The following is a 15,164-nucleotide window of genomic DNA, read 5'->3' as shown; positions in this document are numbered from 1 at the left end:
GTACACCTTTGCAGAAATATACAAACCATGGACCGGCGTACGCACGCGTCCTACAGCCAGTTTCATACTTATCATGACCGGCACCTGCTAGCTTTTTTTCCATTTACACGTCGAGGCGCATTTACGCGCATGCATGGCACTGTGCTACGTATAAGCCGGTGCAAATGGTTGCTAGCTTCTTTGATTGAACGTATACATACTTGTTAGCTTGCTAGCTCCTTTGCCTGCACTAGCTTCTTTGATTGAACGTATACATAGGGCCTGTTTGGCAGGGCTCTGGCTCCTCTGAAAATGGCTCCGGTTCTGGCTCATTTGAAGGAGCAGCTCCTCTAGAGGAGCTGAAGCCGTTCTGGAAAACGTTTGACAAAACGGCTCCTTTGCACTAGACGACGTGAACCCACAGCAAGGAGTCGCGCGAAGCTTATTTTTTAGGCTTCTCCTACGCAGGCAAAAAATGACTCCAGCTCTTGACCGGCTCCCCATGCAGAGCCATTTCCAAAACAAGCGTTTGGCACAGCTCCTGCAGAAGCCGGAGCTGAAGCCTACAGGAGCCGGAGCTGAAGCCTATGGAGCTCTGCCAAACAGGCTCATACTTGTTAGGCCATGTTTAGTTACCACCAAACTCCCAACTTTGACACTATGCAAAAAGAAGATTCCCCATCACATCAAACTTGCGGTACATGTATGGAGTATTAAATGTAGATGAAATCAAAAAGTAATTGTACAGTTTGGTTGAACTTTGCGAGACGAATCTTTTGAGCCTAATTAGTCAATGTTTGGACAATAATTCACAAATACAAACGAAATTACTACAGTGTTTACCGTCACATCAAACACTGTGCAAATCCGGCGCCAACTAAACGTGGCCTTAGCTTGCTAGCTCCTTTGCCTGCACGTCGAGGTGCATACATGCATGCATGGCGCTGCGGCATATTAGCTTCTCTCCTTCTAAATTCATGAAGAAGCCTGCTAGCTTCTTTGGCTGCATGTACGTGACAGCGCATATGTATCTCCATAGGTATTTTCCTTTTTTTTATATGCTTGGTAGTACACATGGACAATGGTGTACATCATGCTGTTACTACATTCAGCCGTAACAGAGTTACAACGTACCAATATCTTCAGATGGTTAAAAACTCTCACAAAGGTTCAGATAAAGATAAGTCATATGCACCACAGTGACCACACAATGTTCAGATAACGCAGCTAGCTATTCAAGAAGCCGGCAACGACGAGACCAACAGATCACTGCTGCTACCTCAGGTCATTTTTTGAAAAAGTTTTTTGGAGCTCCACATGATTTATGCAATTCCATCACTTATGAGTTATGACCAGCAATGTGGCCCCTTAAAAGTTTGGGGATGAATCTGGAGAGTAAATCAAATTCATAATTTGGCAAAAGGGGAACTCAAAAAAGGAGTAACTACAAGAGCTCTCCAACCATATGCAAAATCAAAAGCATATTTTGTTAAAATTGAAATTATTTATCTAACAATAATTTTATCAGTCATAATGAAGACATCATGGAATTTGTTAGCATACCTATCTGGATAACAGATCATTTAATCTAGTCCAGATTACATGTAAATAAAGGAGCTTGTCACTCGTAGGTAGAGCACAGAAGCACAGCATCAACAATACATTTATGCTGAAAATGATAATTTGTACAATTGCTGAATACGAATGATACATCTTAAGGCAAGATGGATTAAACAAGTTTTTCAGGGTTGTATCTTTGTGCTGCTCAAATATACATAAAACATGGAACCTAGCTGCATGTCACACTTTTGCATGTGTAATGTTAATATCAACACACCACAAATCATCAGTATACAGAAGGACTTACTTCAACAAAACTCCCAGTCCCAGTTACTCGTGGCCTCTTTGAAACATTTGGATCAGAGGTATCTTTATGGGACTCTTGATAACTTGAGCGCTTCATAGCTGCACCAAAACAAATAAATCTTGTGACAAAAAATAACTATATGACAACATTGGCAGGTTTGCCAAATTTAATCAACGATGAACAATTTCAAAGAGTAAACTGGGGTTTTGGACACATTTGAATCAATCAAAACTGTTACATTAACTTGCTAGAGTTCATTTCTGGAGAAGCCATGGCAAATAACTTGCCTGAATTAATTTCTGGAGTGGCCACAGTAGCAGGAATTTGAGATGTATCTGCAAGTAAACGACAAGCTTGGCAGTAAGAAGATGCAGCTTAATGTGAAGTTTCGAACTGCAGAAAGAAAATTGCAAGTTACCTAGCTTGGATGAATGTTCAGATCCATGTCCTTGGTTGCTTTGGGGGCTGAGCACCATGGATCCACGCGTTACCAAAGCCTTGAGTGGGAAAACTGCAGAGAACCAACAATATCATATCAGTGATCCATATCTGCAGCTTATTTTGTCTTGAGAAAACTTGATAGTACCTTCTTTGGACAAAGATCCAGTGGGGTGGCCTTGCTTGAGCACCGGATCTCTACCAGCTTGCAAATCTTTGTCTGATGATAATGTGATTTTCCAGTCATCATGCATGTACAAAATTCAAGTGCTTTGAAAAGTAACGGCACTTGATGAAACAACTGGGGAAATTCTAGTTATGCTAGCTTGCAAGCATGGAAAGTTCCAAAACATGCATGGGTATTTTAAGCTTTTCACTAAAGATCATGCAAGTTCTCCAGTCATCACACATTGATGAAGTTCAAGTTGCTTTGAAAATGATGGAACGCCGTAACATAATTGGACTGTTCTAATTATATTAGCATGCAAGCATGGATATCCAGCCAGGCCACGATGGGCTGCCGCGCGCCACATCAAGCCCCAGCACGCACCCATGAGCCTCCCAGCGCCCCAGTTCATTTCGCCTCTCCTTCGCCTTAGCGCAGCGTCCGCCGCGACAGCCACCGCCTCCGCCATTGACGCCGAGCATGCGTCGTCGCCTAGCTCCCTCGCCACCATGAAAACGCCGCCTCCAGCTAACCCACAACTCCACCATAGCCTCCTCTAGCTCGGCCACCTCGCCGTTGAGCCAGAGAACCAAGGTAGTGGCCACATTTCCATTTCCGCCGCCGTCCGGACCTCGCCGGAGTTGTGCTCTCCGTGGCCAGCACAACACCGCTTCTCTCCTCTTTCCCTGGCTCTCGTCTAGCCTTCTCCATCGCGTGCTGATGCTCGGGTGAAGATGTCACCTTCAACGCCGGTCCAGCCGAGCCGGAACACGGCGCGTAATAAGAACCATTTGATGAATCATGCATAATAAGAATGCATTTGGACATATAATATAAATATTGGTAATATTTTCTATAAATTTATTCAAATTATAATTTTTTTATTTAGTCTAAATCCATGATTTTTTTGGACGGAGGTTAGTATGTTTTTTTGGATACTAAGGTTAGTATATGTTTTTGAAATAAAGGCTCTGGAGTTAATCCTTTTTTTTTCTTTCGCTTGATCAAATTCGGGCATCTTTTGTAAATCGTCCAGGGCCCACGCAGACCGGCCCCAGTCGCTATTGCAAGGATAATAACTTGAAGAAAATTCAGTTTCGGGACGAACGAACAGTCCAGACTCCAGAACCCACTATTCGCACCCGCAGCTATTGACCAGTCGCCACCCATGGCTGCGGCGCCGGGGACCGGCCCCGGTTGCCTGGGGTCGCCGGCTCAGGCTCCCTCGAGCTCACTCGCCGGTGTTGAAGGCGCCTCGCGGCGGCTGGGCGTATCGAAGCCGTCGTGGATCGTCCGCACTGAGGTATTTTGGTCTCTCCCATTTGTCTTGTTCAGTTCTGTTCTCGTCTGCAATTCGTCGAATACCTGTTAGGTGGGGGAGACGTAGCTGAGCCTTGGTTGCCGTAGCTTCCTGTTATCCTGTTGCTGCACAGACTGGGAGCAAGGCGTTTCGTAATTAGTTTGTGTGCTGCACAAACAGCTAGAATCCAAAATTACATCCAGAAAAAGTATCGGTGGAGGTGGAGGTGGACTTAACAGCACGAAAATCTCATATTTGGTTGTTGCAGCTTTGTTAACTTGCCTGAAACTCGGGGTAATTGTGTCAATTGACCGCTGCTGATTGTGTTTGCAGTCGATCAGGCACTTTTTGTGCTACTATGCATTGTACACTCTCTTAAAAACAAATGCTCTGATAATTCAACTGCTTTTTATAGCTATAGAAATCAGACGCTTTGCTCTTGTTGCAATGCTTCTTTTGATTGAACATAATTTTATTTCGAATCGGGCTGTTTTTTTTATTGAACACAATTCCACATCTTGATTGAACATAATCGTGTTGTTTTTACAGCTTTTCACTGAATAAAAACAAAGTACATAGGAGAGGGAGAGGCTAAATGAAATTAGATTGTACAAAGAGGAATATGAAGGTGAATATACAGCAGCCTGTTTTCAGACAATTAAACAAGTCAAGTCCATAGTTTAGCTTGTTTAACAAACTCCAGCGCTTAGTGATTCCTGGGTTTCCTGAATTCTGCAGTACTCTTATAAATTGGGGCAGCATCTGCATTTTTCTTTAGGATGAACTCTTGTGTACCAAATTAACCTCTGCACTTGAGGGGCACCATTTCATTGCATATTTGCCAAATAATCCAGTTGGGGAAATTCCCCTTGCTCTTTGCCTGTCATGCTGTCAATGCCTGTATGCCCCTTGGGGTTCAGAGCTAAAAGGAGGTGAATATACAAGCCTGTGTTTTAACAAAAACCATGTCTTCAGTTTAGTTCAACAGGCTCCGGAGAACAGTTAGTCCTCAGGCTTCATTTTGTGTAGAGAAATTACTCTGTACTAAATTAACCTCTGCACCTGGTCTCTAATTCGAAGGGCAGGCCTGGTGCAGTGGTGAGAGCTGTCTCACTGAGTCACCAGGTCGCGGGTTCGAAGCAGCCTCTCCGCAGATTTTGCGGGGGGAAGGCTTGCCTCAGTTTTTCCCTTTCCCAGACCCCACTCATGTGGGAGCCTCTGGCACTGGGTCTGCCCTTTTTTTTTACCTGGTCTCTAATTCATTGCATATGTGCCAAATAATTGAGGTTGGGAAATGCTCCGTACTAGTTTAGTTTAGTTTTTTTTAAGCCCCATACTCTTCACCTGTCAGTGCCCATATCCGCTAACTATCGCTGTATAGTTGTATTTTTCTGCCACATCTAGATCTGTGAAGTCACAAGGCTGTGGGGTTGCCGGTTACCACACGGCGACATTGGAGTTGTTGAGTCCTGCTGTATCTCTTTATCCCCAGTGTAAGAATCTCCTAGAAACAAAAACTCTGGCTTGGAAAAATGCCACTGCTGCTTTTAATATCCAACGCTGGGCTGACTAGGGCCATCCCCCATTTTAATGGAATATCAGGTGGGGAGTCTTTCCCCCGATTGACTCTAAAAAAAGGAAATCTAGGATATCTTCACCATTTATAGACCGACAAAGACCACAACTTAAACTGGTGTTATGTACATTTGTTTTTGATGTGCTAATTGAAATTATGGCTGCAGTCAAACGTTAGGAGGGAGAGACCAAAACGACCCGATCCTCCTTGCACCATCTGCAAAGGCACAGGGAGAATAGACTGCCGAAACTGCTTTGGTCGAGGTCTCTTTTAGTCTATCACAGTATTATTTTGTGATATGCTGCTGTACTGCAATCATTCGTCGGCATGATGTTTTCTCTCATCAAAATTTGGTCTGGGATTTACAGGTAGAACAAACCATGCCGATCTGGTCATGCTTCCAAAGGGCGAATGGCCACAATGGTGAGACACACAATTGAGTCTTAGTTAGTACTCTCCCCCCATGATTGTTCTAACTGCTAAACTCACCACTCTTTCTCAGGTGTCGAATTTGTGGTGGTAATGGACTGGATTACTGCCTCCGGTGCCATGGAACGGGTGAATATCGAGAACCCATGGGCTTCCACTTCACTGTCCAAATAAAATGAGGTTCGCCTTGTATGCACGCTACGATGTGCAGTGCAGTTGGTACCAGATGCTGTCCAAAGAAAATGATGTTCGCCTTGTATGCTACGATGTGCAGTGCAGTTGGTACCAGCTGCGGGGACATTGTAGTCACTCAAAGCATTTTCTCAGGTGTTTTTGAGATGAGTTATGTCTAGTGCTAACGCTGTAACAACGTTGCTTCACAAAAGGAAAAAAAAAATGTAATGCAAAATCACGAGTGTGAAGGAAAACCCAGCGTTTGCCGTGCATTGATAGTTTTTTTTTTAAAAAAAATCCGTTCATTGATAGTCTTAGTCGTGTATAATAAGATATAGTATATAATAACATGACTCATAAGGCGCTGCTTGAAGTCCGGACGGTTTACGGTTAACCTGTATTTGAATGCCGTCACGTGGCTGGATTGGAATGCGATGGCAAGCAGAGTTTCAATGGCATAGGTGAAACCGCCGTTGTTGTGTGTGTTAGCATGCATGAATCCTGCCTCAGTTTTACGTTTACAGCCGTGGTGAGTCCTGCCTGGATACGCCCAGACTCCAGAGGTCAGGCCTGTACCTACGATTTGGAAGACCCTGAACGAAACGCGTGACGTGGCCCTAAAATTATATAAGAAAATGATATAACAAAAGCATACTTTTGCTTAATTATAAAGCTTCACATATACGTTGTTCTTACCGTACTTAGAACATGTCAAATCTTAATGATAAAACAATACAAAAAGTACTTAGGCAACCAACTGACCTTATGTTCTACTAAAAAGTATCATTCTCTTAGTATTCTTTGAAATAAAGTCTTCAATTATATCTTCCATGATATTTTCGTGACCAGAATCAAACCTCCTATTTCTAGAGGATATGATGCAAATCTCGAAATCTCCTCTGAAATCCTTGATTATAATGCAATTTTTTAGACTAATTTGTTTTTTAAGATACAAACGTAAACAATTGGGGATGAAAGCCGTGTGCATACCGAGCTGCCGACGTGTTGACTCTCGGCGGATGACGGCTTGGCGTCTTGGCGATGATGGTGGCGTAGTCGCCGCGGCGCCGAACTGCCGACGTCGGCGTGCTGCAGCTCTAGCAGCGGCTGGTTTGCAGCACACCGGCACAGGAAAATAAAACGTCGCCGGCCAATCTGTACGTATGGGGAAGCTAAGGAGTCACCCAAGCAGGCTGGTGGGCTGGCATGGCGGATGGCTTTGGGCCTTACGTTGGGCCAGTGCTCCAATTAACAAATTATTGATTGCAGGCCTGGTCACTAATTGCTACTTAGTACTTAATACTTAGTGTAATGTGTAAATTTGTAGTCCTTATAATTTTGGAGGCCCTGAACAGTCGCACACTTTGCACCTGCTAATGTACGGGCTAGATGCACAACTACAAGCCATAATGCAGAGGAATCCCCCGGATCCGGAGTTTCCAGCCGCTCTCGAGATCGACCGGCATGGCAATGACGACGGCGGCGGCACCACCACCGAGGCGCGATCTCCTATGCGGACCTCACGCCGACCGTCGTATCGCGGAGTGGATTACCGGGCTCAACCTGCTGTGGAGGAAGCTGTCGAGGCGACGTGAGGCCACGAGGTCCCAGGGCCCGGCGTCGAACGAGGTCTTGGCGAACGTCTTCCAGCGGCTGTCGCCCAGGTCCATCGCTGCCTGCTGTGCCGTGTGCCTCAAGTGGTCCGTGCTGCTCTCTTCGCAGCGCTTCGCGTCCCTCGCCGCCGACGACGGCAACGCCAGCTCGACCGCATGCTTCGCTGGCCTCGACGGTGCCAATGCGGGCCGCGCCCGGCGCCGGCGCGGCGACAACGTGACAGCGGCAACTTGGTTTCCGCCGCTGGCCAAACGTCAGCACAGGCGATCTAAGAAGAGGCAAGCGTTCCGGCGCATGTTCTGATGGCCGTGTTCACGTGCTGTAAGATCTGAGTCTGTGTATCCCGTGTGTGTCAAGTTTAAATTTCTACTATACTATAGTCGGAGTGCACGAGGCACGCAACTGTATGTCTCTATCGATCCTTTTTTTTAACATGATGAACAGGCGTATTGCGTGGTAAATTTGGGATTGTTTGGTTTCTCATGAAGCGAGAGTTCCATTCTAGGAGTATTTGAGATGGAGGGAGCATGTAAATTGAAAATGAAAGACATATATATGAAAGAGCGGATCAGTTTTTCAATTTTGGTCATTTTTTCGAAAATGAATGTGAGATGGCATTATTGTACAACTTATAAAAAAAAACCTGCATATATATGAAAGAGCGGATCAGTTTTAAAATTTTGGTCATTTTTTCGATCACCTCTGAAAGTCCTGAAATTATGTCGAATTTCGTCAATTTTTTTAGACTTAAACATGAAGTATGATTTTTTTCTAAAAATGTTAGATGTAAATAAAATATTAGTATGATTTATGACTACGATCTATATTGTGTGGAGTACATAAATAAACAATATAAATATATGAGCCTAGAGTTATATAGCATATGTATTTGTGTAATATAAATTTTTAGACTTTTCTTTCGATCATCCCTAAAATTATCCAAATTCGCAAAATCTTGTTGAAATTTGACTGAAATTATGAACCTTCTACCAGCTGATGATACCAAGAGACACCTTAGGGCTCATTTGGATAGAAGGATTTTTTACATGGATACTGTTTATGGAAGATTCTTTTCTTTCCTAGCCTTGGTTTGTAGGATTCATGCTTGGCATTTCATAGAAAAACTACCCTGTGCACACCGATTTTATAGGAATTTTAGCATCCACCGAAACCTCTTGCTACAAATCCTATGCACGAAGAACGAGAAAGCCTTCTCCAGCAACTAGTACTAATCTTGCTAGAAATCCTATGTACGAAGAACGAGAAAGCCTTCTCCAACAACTAGTACTAATCTTTGCTTCTTGTTGATGGACCCACTTGTCTCTGAGCGATGAAACAAATTCTTACCAAATGAGTGATTAAGCAAATAAATTAAACAACTTATTATGATGAAAAATCATGTGTTTCCCCTTAGCTCCAGCCAAAGGCCATCTCATTTATGTTCCTTTGTTTTCAATTCCCACAGGATTAGAGAAGCATGCCATCTTAATTCATGAGTTTTTCCTTTTCCTATACCTCAAGCGACCAACGAAGACTATGTTCGATTGAACTTATCAGTCAAAATCAGTCATACTTTTCAGTCATAGAAATAATATTTTTCTCTCACAATAAATTAGTTCAACAAATAAGCTGCAATAAGTTCTGTGACCAAAATACCTCTGACAAACTCTGACTGCGTCAGACTGCTCCGCGAAACCGGAAGGCCAACGCGAAAATCACTCCTCCCCACGCTGCTTTTCTTCCGGCTCCCAATAGAGCGAAGCAACCCGCAAAACCCACCTAAAACCCTACTCACCCCGCCGCGATGGGCAACTCCATGGCAAAGGCTTCACCACCCCCGCTCCTGCTCCTGGTAATCGATCCATCTGCTGATCTCCCCCTTCCTCTGAGCGCGTTGCATACGGACATCAATCCACCCATCGTCGTGCCACGGCATCACTGAAACTGATTTTCTTTTCTCTCTCTTCGCTCCAGATCCTGGCGCTGTGGCGGAGAAGACGATGGGTTCGTGGTAAACATCAACCTTCCATCAATCGTCCTTTTTTTCGTCGTCTTTGTCGATCATGGGGTTTTCTTTGCTGAAATGTCGGCCCTTTCCATGCTGTGATCTTTGTTTCGCCAAGCAGGTGGCGCCTTTCCTTCGTCCCCCGGCCTAGTCATGGAAGAGTTCGTGATGGGCGACGACGCGCGGCTCGTGGCCTCCATGCGGCTCGCCATGGAGCTGGCCGCGTCGTCCAGACTGTTCGCCTCCGATGCCGCGTTCCGCGACGCACTGGCGCGCGACCGCGGGGGTTGTTTGCGACGGCGTGCGGCTCCGCGTCGTGGCCTACGGGCTCGGCGGCGCGCAGTACAGCTGGGCACCACGGTTCCGCCTTGCCGTGCTGCTCCTCCTTCGCGACGGGTTCCCCGACGCGATCGGCAACGTGGAGGTGGTGTGCCCGACCGCGGCCCCCGTGGAGCGCCGAGCCATGGAGGAGTTGGGCTGCGTCGTTATCGCGTCGGTTCAGCAGTGCCAGCCAGTTCGCGGGCCGACGCTCATCTTCATGCCATACGCAGACCATGTCTTCTTCAAAAACCTGCTCACCTTGAACTGGAACGCGGATCAGCTCGGCAAGATTGTCTTGCTCGGGCACAGCTTTGGCACCATGGTCAGGATGCTTGAGCTCAGCATGTCCAAGCAGGAGAAGTTTGGTGTCACCGAGCAGAGGGAGAAAGTGAGGGTGATGGCAATTCGGGATTATGTGCGTGAGATTGAGCTATGCTCAGAAATCGATGGTTTGCTCGATAGCCCTCTCTGGGGAGATGATGGTCCTGATGATGAACTAGCCAAAGATTGTGACGATTCATTTCTTTCAAAAAGAGATTGTAACAATTCACCGGAGGAGTACAGATGCATGCACTGCATTGCTAATATAGAGAGACATGCCATGATTAGTGCTCTTCCCAGCTCCTTTTTCAGTTCATGTATTCCACTTTGATCCTGAAATTGACATGGACCATCTTGTGCCAGGTTGTTCTGCTGTACAATTGTTCATAATTGTGGTTTTATGTAGTTGGATCTGATGTCTTGTTGCCTCTTTCTCTGTTGCAGTGAATTGTCCTAAGAGGGTTTGGAGCACAGTGAACGTCCAGATGAACTGTGATGCTCAGTTAGCAGGGTAAGATCATGTTGTACCTGCTAAGATCGTTTACACTCTGAAATATTTTTTTGGTTCAGTTTGTTCCGGTGTTGTATCAATGACTTAAGTAAAAAAATGTCACCACATACCACAAGAAACGGATAAATATTAGTTTTCTGGTCTGAAATGTGATCTGTGTACTAATTGCTAAACTGATTTTGATCATTTGTTTGCTCATTTCGTGGCTTCGCTACATTTGGTTATTGATTTCTTTTGGCTTACTCGTATTATTGAACTCTGAGTGAGATTTGCTTCACCAATAATGATATTGCTACAGTGCAAGTTCTTATTTTCTTCACTGATGAAGTTAACCTGCAGTGCAGTGCTAATAGTCTACATTCTACAAGCTATTCATTTTTTTCTGTTATGATTTGCATATAACTGCTGAAATATTCTTTGGAACAATTTTGTTCCCCTGCTCTTTGATCACTAAAATCCATGACTTATTTTAAAAAAATATATATATACTACATGCAAGAATCTGGTACATTTTAGGTTTGTGGAATGAAAGTGCTCTTTGTGTGCTACATGATGAGCTCCTTCAGATCATCTATGTTTGTTCACTTTGGGGCTTCTCTAGATTTGGTTATGGAAATATTGGCTCTCTTTTATTATTGAACTTTGAGTGGCATTTGCTTCACCGATCACGATATTGCTGCAGCCAGAAGTGCATGTTCTTATTTTCTTCAACAATGTATAAGGTAATGATCATAAAAAAAAAACTGAAATTAAAAATGACTTGAAAGGTACCAGTAGACATTTGATTTCTCTGTTACGATTTGCATGTAAAACATGAGGCATATAGATATTGTTGTAGAGAGAGCATAGTGCGTTACTGTGTAATAGTAAATTTGTAAACGTGTCCTATCTCTCATTGTAAATTGTATTTGCTATTTGTCATTAACAACCTCACTGACTGATTCATGGTCTGTTTTTTTTATTAAACTAGATGATATTTAAATCCTAATGATGCATACATTGAGGATAAAGACTTAAAGGAAGCGGTGAGCATAGTTAAAGAAGTGCGTGAAACTATGCTGGATGTTAGGAGTTCTTCACTGTACGCAAAGTTCATTCATCAGCTTAAGGAAAATCCAAGTATTGGAGATCATATCTCAAGCATGTTGGGAAGTCATGAATGCATGGATTTGGTAATTTATGGCCTTGGGAGCTTTGAATTTGACATGAGATCTCAGTATCAGCTTGCTTTCGCTCTTCTTCTAAAGGAAGATAAGGTATTTCCAGTTGGCAACATTGAAATATATGACCCGGCACTCTCACCAGCTGATGTCAAGGCTTGCTTCGACTTGGGAGTAAGAGTTCTTCTAGTTAATGAGCAGTGCCAAAGAAGTGTGGAGAAGCCAACACTTTTCTATGTTCCAGGTCTGAAATTTATAGGGAATCTTGTGAAATCAAACTTCTCTCCTAAACAATTAAATAAGGTGATTCTGGTTTCCTATGGGTTGAAGTCCAGTGTGGAAAGTGCTTATGGTGCATTTGAAAACTGGAACCGTGGATGTACCAGTAGGGGTTCCCTAGCTTTTGAAAGGGACAGATTCCTGTGGGCAACCGTGGATTACATTCATGAAGCCATTGCTATGGGAAAATCCAATGAGGAATTAGATGGTGTTGGTGAGTTGAAGGTGGAGTTTGTTGAAGTAAACGATGATATGGACATATACTCAAAATTGCCAAGTATTTCTTCTGCTTCTGATCGTCTGCTTAAAAAAAACTCGACCTGCGGGGGGTTATGACGGCCCCCAGGTTTTCCCTTTAAGAAGAAGATCTTCTCACACAGATCGAGAAAACCCCCGAACCTCCGCCCCCATCCTGACGCAGCAGTATCCGTTGCCCTGTGAGAACCGGGCCGGGCCATAACTGCGCTTTGGCACATGGGGACGGGCGAGGGGATTTTTTTAACCTGAGCCTGAAATTCGCTCCCACGGGGAGTCGAACTCAGGACCTGAGGAGTGCCGCTGGGTCACCTAACCGTTTGAGCTAGGCGCCCTTTGGCTGATCGTCTGCTTATGCTTGGTTTCTTCCTAGTGTTCTTTTTTAATGGTGAATCTGACTCTACAGGGCTGACACTCAAGGAGAAATTCTACCTTAACTTCATGTTGGAGGTGGAATATAATTCATTCCTTTCTTTTGAGTAAGACCTTGAAGGCTTGAGGCCAATGTCTAGCTATTTAACATGTGTTTGCTTTGTGTTACTGTATTCTGATTAAAAATTTTAGACCAAGAAGCCGTTTCAGTGGAAAAAATCATTAATCGTTCTTCCTCAATTGTTTCAGTCATGTGGCTTCCCTCCGTATGCAATTGGAAGAGCGAATATCACGCCCATTCAGAGAAAATCCATGTGATTGCAGGGATGATGATACTCCATTATGGGGACCTGTTTTCCATCACCGTCTCCCAGCAATGAAACGGACTACATGGTCGCCTCCACCCAAGGGTTGGATCAAGCTCAATTTCCATGGAATTGGCTGTTCCAAGGGCCGTCCCGCCTGTATTGGTGGCATATTCCACAATGACAAAGGTGAGGTGCTCTCGTACTATGCTGGTCCCGTAGGAGACGTGGACCAGATTGTGGCCAGTGCCATGGCACTTGAGATGGGGCTACAAAAAATGATTGACCTCCATGAACCAGTATTCAGGGGCGGATCCAGGGCCCGGGCTGCAGCCCGGGGCGAGTCCATGTAGCCCCTTTAACATATGTGGTGTTTAGCCTAAAAACTATGATCTTAATTAGACAAAAGGAGGCCTAGGAAGCAAGATCAGACTGTTTTAAACATGAATCAACAGCTCAGCCCGGGGCGCAGCCCCGTTCTGGATCCGCCCCTGGCAGTATTCAAGCTGATCATTGAGGGGGACAATCTTATGGTGATACGCTGGTGCAACAGAATCGCTCGCCCACCTGAAAGAGCTTTTGATTCATTTTCACATAGCTATTGGTACATGGATATGAGACCCACCGAGGCACCTGCTCCTGACAAGGTACCTGAGTGCAAGTGCAACAAGGGTGAGGATGATGGTTCAAAGGATACAGAAGAGATAATGGTCGAAAGGATGATGACGAGGAGGATGTTGGTGCATCTTCAGAGTTTGACATCCCTCCTGGAGTAGTCCTGGATGGGCTCAGAGAGAGTACATAGCTTGGCATGTTGAACAGCCGGCTAATCGGGTCACGATTGGTCTGGCACGTGTTGGAGCTTCCCTACCTGGGATCTTTCTACACCAATCAAGCATGTGTGACTGTGGACATGAAGAATGACAAGCCAGACGTTACATGTTAACTACTAAGAACCTACTGAACCTGTCGATCTGTTCTGAAATCTGAGCTAGAAGTGTCTGTTCTTCTGGCTATCCTAACAATCTCATTTATTGCAGGTTCCTTCATGACTTTGCTACGGGTGATGGCATCATTGAACGACTGAAAATTTGAGCCTGAGGATTCTTTAACCTGTTCATGAGGAGCCTGCTGCTGACTTCTGTTTCCTGTTGCTAATGGTTTTGCCTGTTCTGAACAAGTCGGGTCTGTCTGTTCTAATGAAATCCTTGATCTGCATGATAAGCCTTCTGCGTCTTCGATTTCCTGCTTTATATAAAAAACAAAAAGCCTGTGAATGATCCCCGAGAATATAATTGCGTCCTTTGGTTGTTCATTTGATATGTAGGCAGTAGTTTGCTGTGATACATGGTCCTTCTCCTATACTTCACATATGTAATAACCAGTAATACAGTTAAACGACAGTCGACATGGACATGCTTTGCAGCGTTAACTGAGAGGTGATCTATTCGTTTGCTTGCTCTGAAGTCTGAATATGTTGTGTCTGTGCTTACATGTGTTATTGTGCTGATGACTTTTCTGACATTCATGGAGGCCAAAGAGTAGTGTGAGGCTGTGAGCAGGCCGGTGAAATGATGCCGATCCTTCATGTTAGACGCCGCACGCCGGGATCATCGGCGCAGGCGCCAGGCGGGCGGGACGCGCCAACGCGGAGTGCGCGCAGCAAACCGCGTGTGCAAGGAATGTCTTATCAGACGCTGCCACCATTGCATTCCCACCAGGTCGCCGCCGTGTGGTCCGCCGAGAAGACGACGAAGACATGCCGCAGCGGAGCTCCTCGAGGCTCGAGTTGATCCGCTCGTCTCTGTGGCGATCCAAAATATAGGGTCTTAAGTGTAAAATATTGTACCACAATCAATAATGGCAAAGAATATTAGGTGCTTATTTGTAAAATATTTGATCGCGATTAATCAATTAGGGACTAGTTTGTAACTTTCGGTTGCAGCGGGCGGGGCGCCAGCCGTTGTTGCTTTCTCGACAACGAACCTCCTGCATCCGGGCTCCGGCGGCGGCGCTTCAGGGCTCAGGGCTAAGGCAAGAGTTCGCCCGTGCACCAACCTAATCCTCCCCTCAGACTCAGACGTTCGCTCCG

At 45.0% G+C, this 15,164-nt stretch overlaps 1 protein-coding gene and 2 pseudogenes across 1 annotated transcript; 2 read left to right on the top strand and 1 right to left on the bottom strand.

The window, feature by feature from the left end:
* Positions 1-1,825: 1,825 nt before the first annotated feature.
* LOC136532118 (uncharacterized) lies at positions 1,826-2,538 on the bottom strand. The gene is made up of 4 exons (XM_066524730.1): positions 2,433-2,538; positions 2,265-2,357; positions 2,134-2,181; positions 1,826-1,944 (listed from the first exon to the last, which is right to left on the bottom strand). Exons 1-4 carry the CDS (start codon positions 2,536-2,538, stop codon positions 1,826-1,828), a joined length of 366 nt encoding a protein of 121 aa, XP_066380827.1.
* Positions 2,539-3,569: 1,031 nt separating this feature from the next.
* On the top strand, positions 3,570-7,846 carry LOC136532123 (uncharacterized; annotated as a pseudogene).
* Positions 7,847-9,347: 1,501 nt separating this feature from the next.
* On the top strand, positions 9,348-14,499 carry LOC136532120 (uncharacterized; annotated as a pseudogene).
* The last annotated feature ends 665 nt before the right edge of the window (positions 14,500-15,164 follow it).

This window comes from Miscanthus floridulus, unplaced genomic scaffold (genome assembly GCF_019320115.1).
Source record: "Miscanthus floridulus cultivar M001 unplaced genomic scaffold, ASM1932011v1 fs_527_1, whole genome shotgun sequence".
Taxonomy (NCBI): Eukaryota; Viridiplantae; Streptophyta; class Magnoliopsida; order Poales; family Poaceae; genus Miscanthus; species Miscanthus floridulus.
Note: the sequence above shows the minus strand (reverse complement) of the source record. Positions and strands in the feature narration are given on the sequence as shown.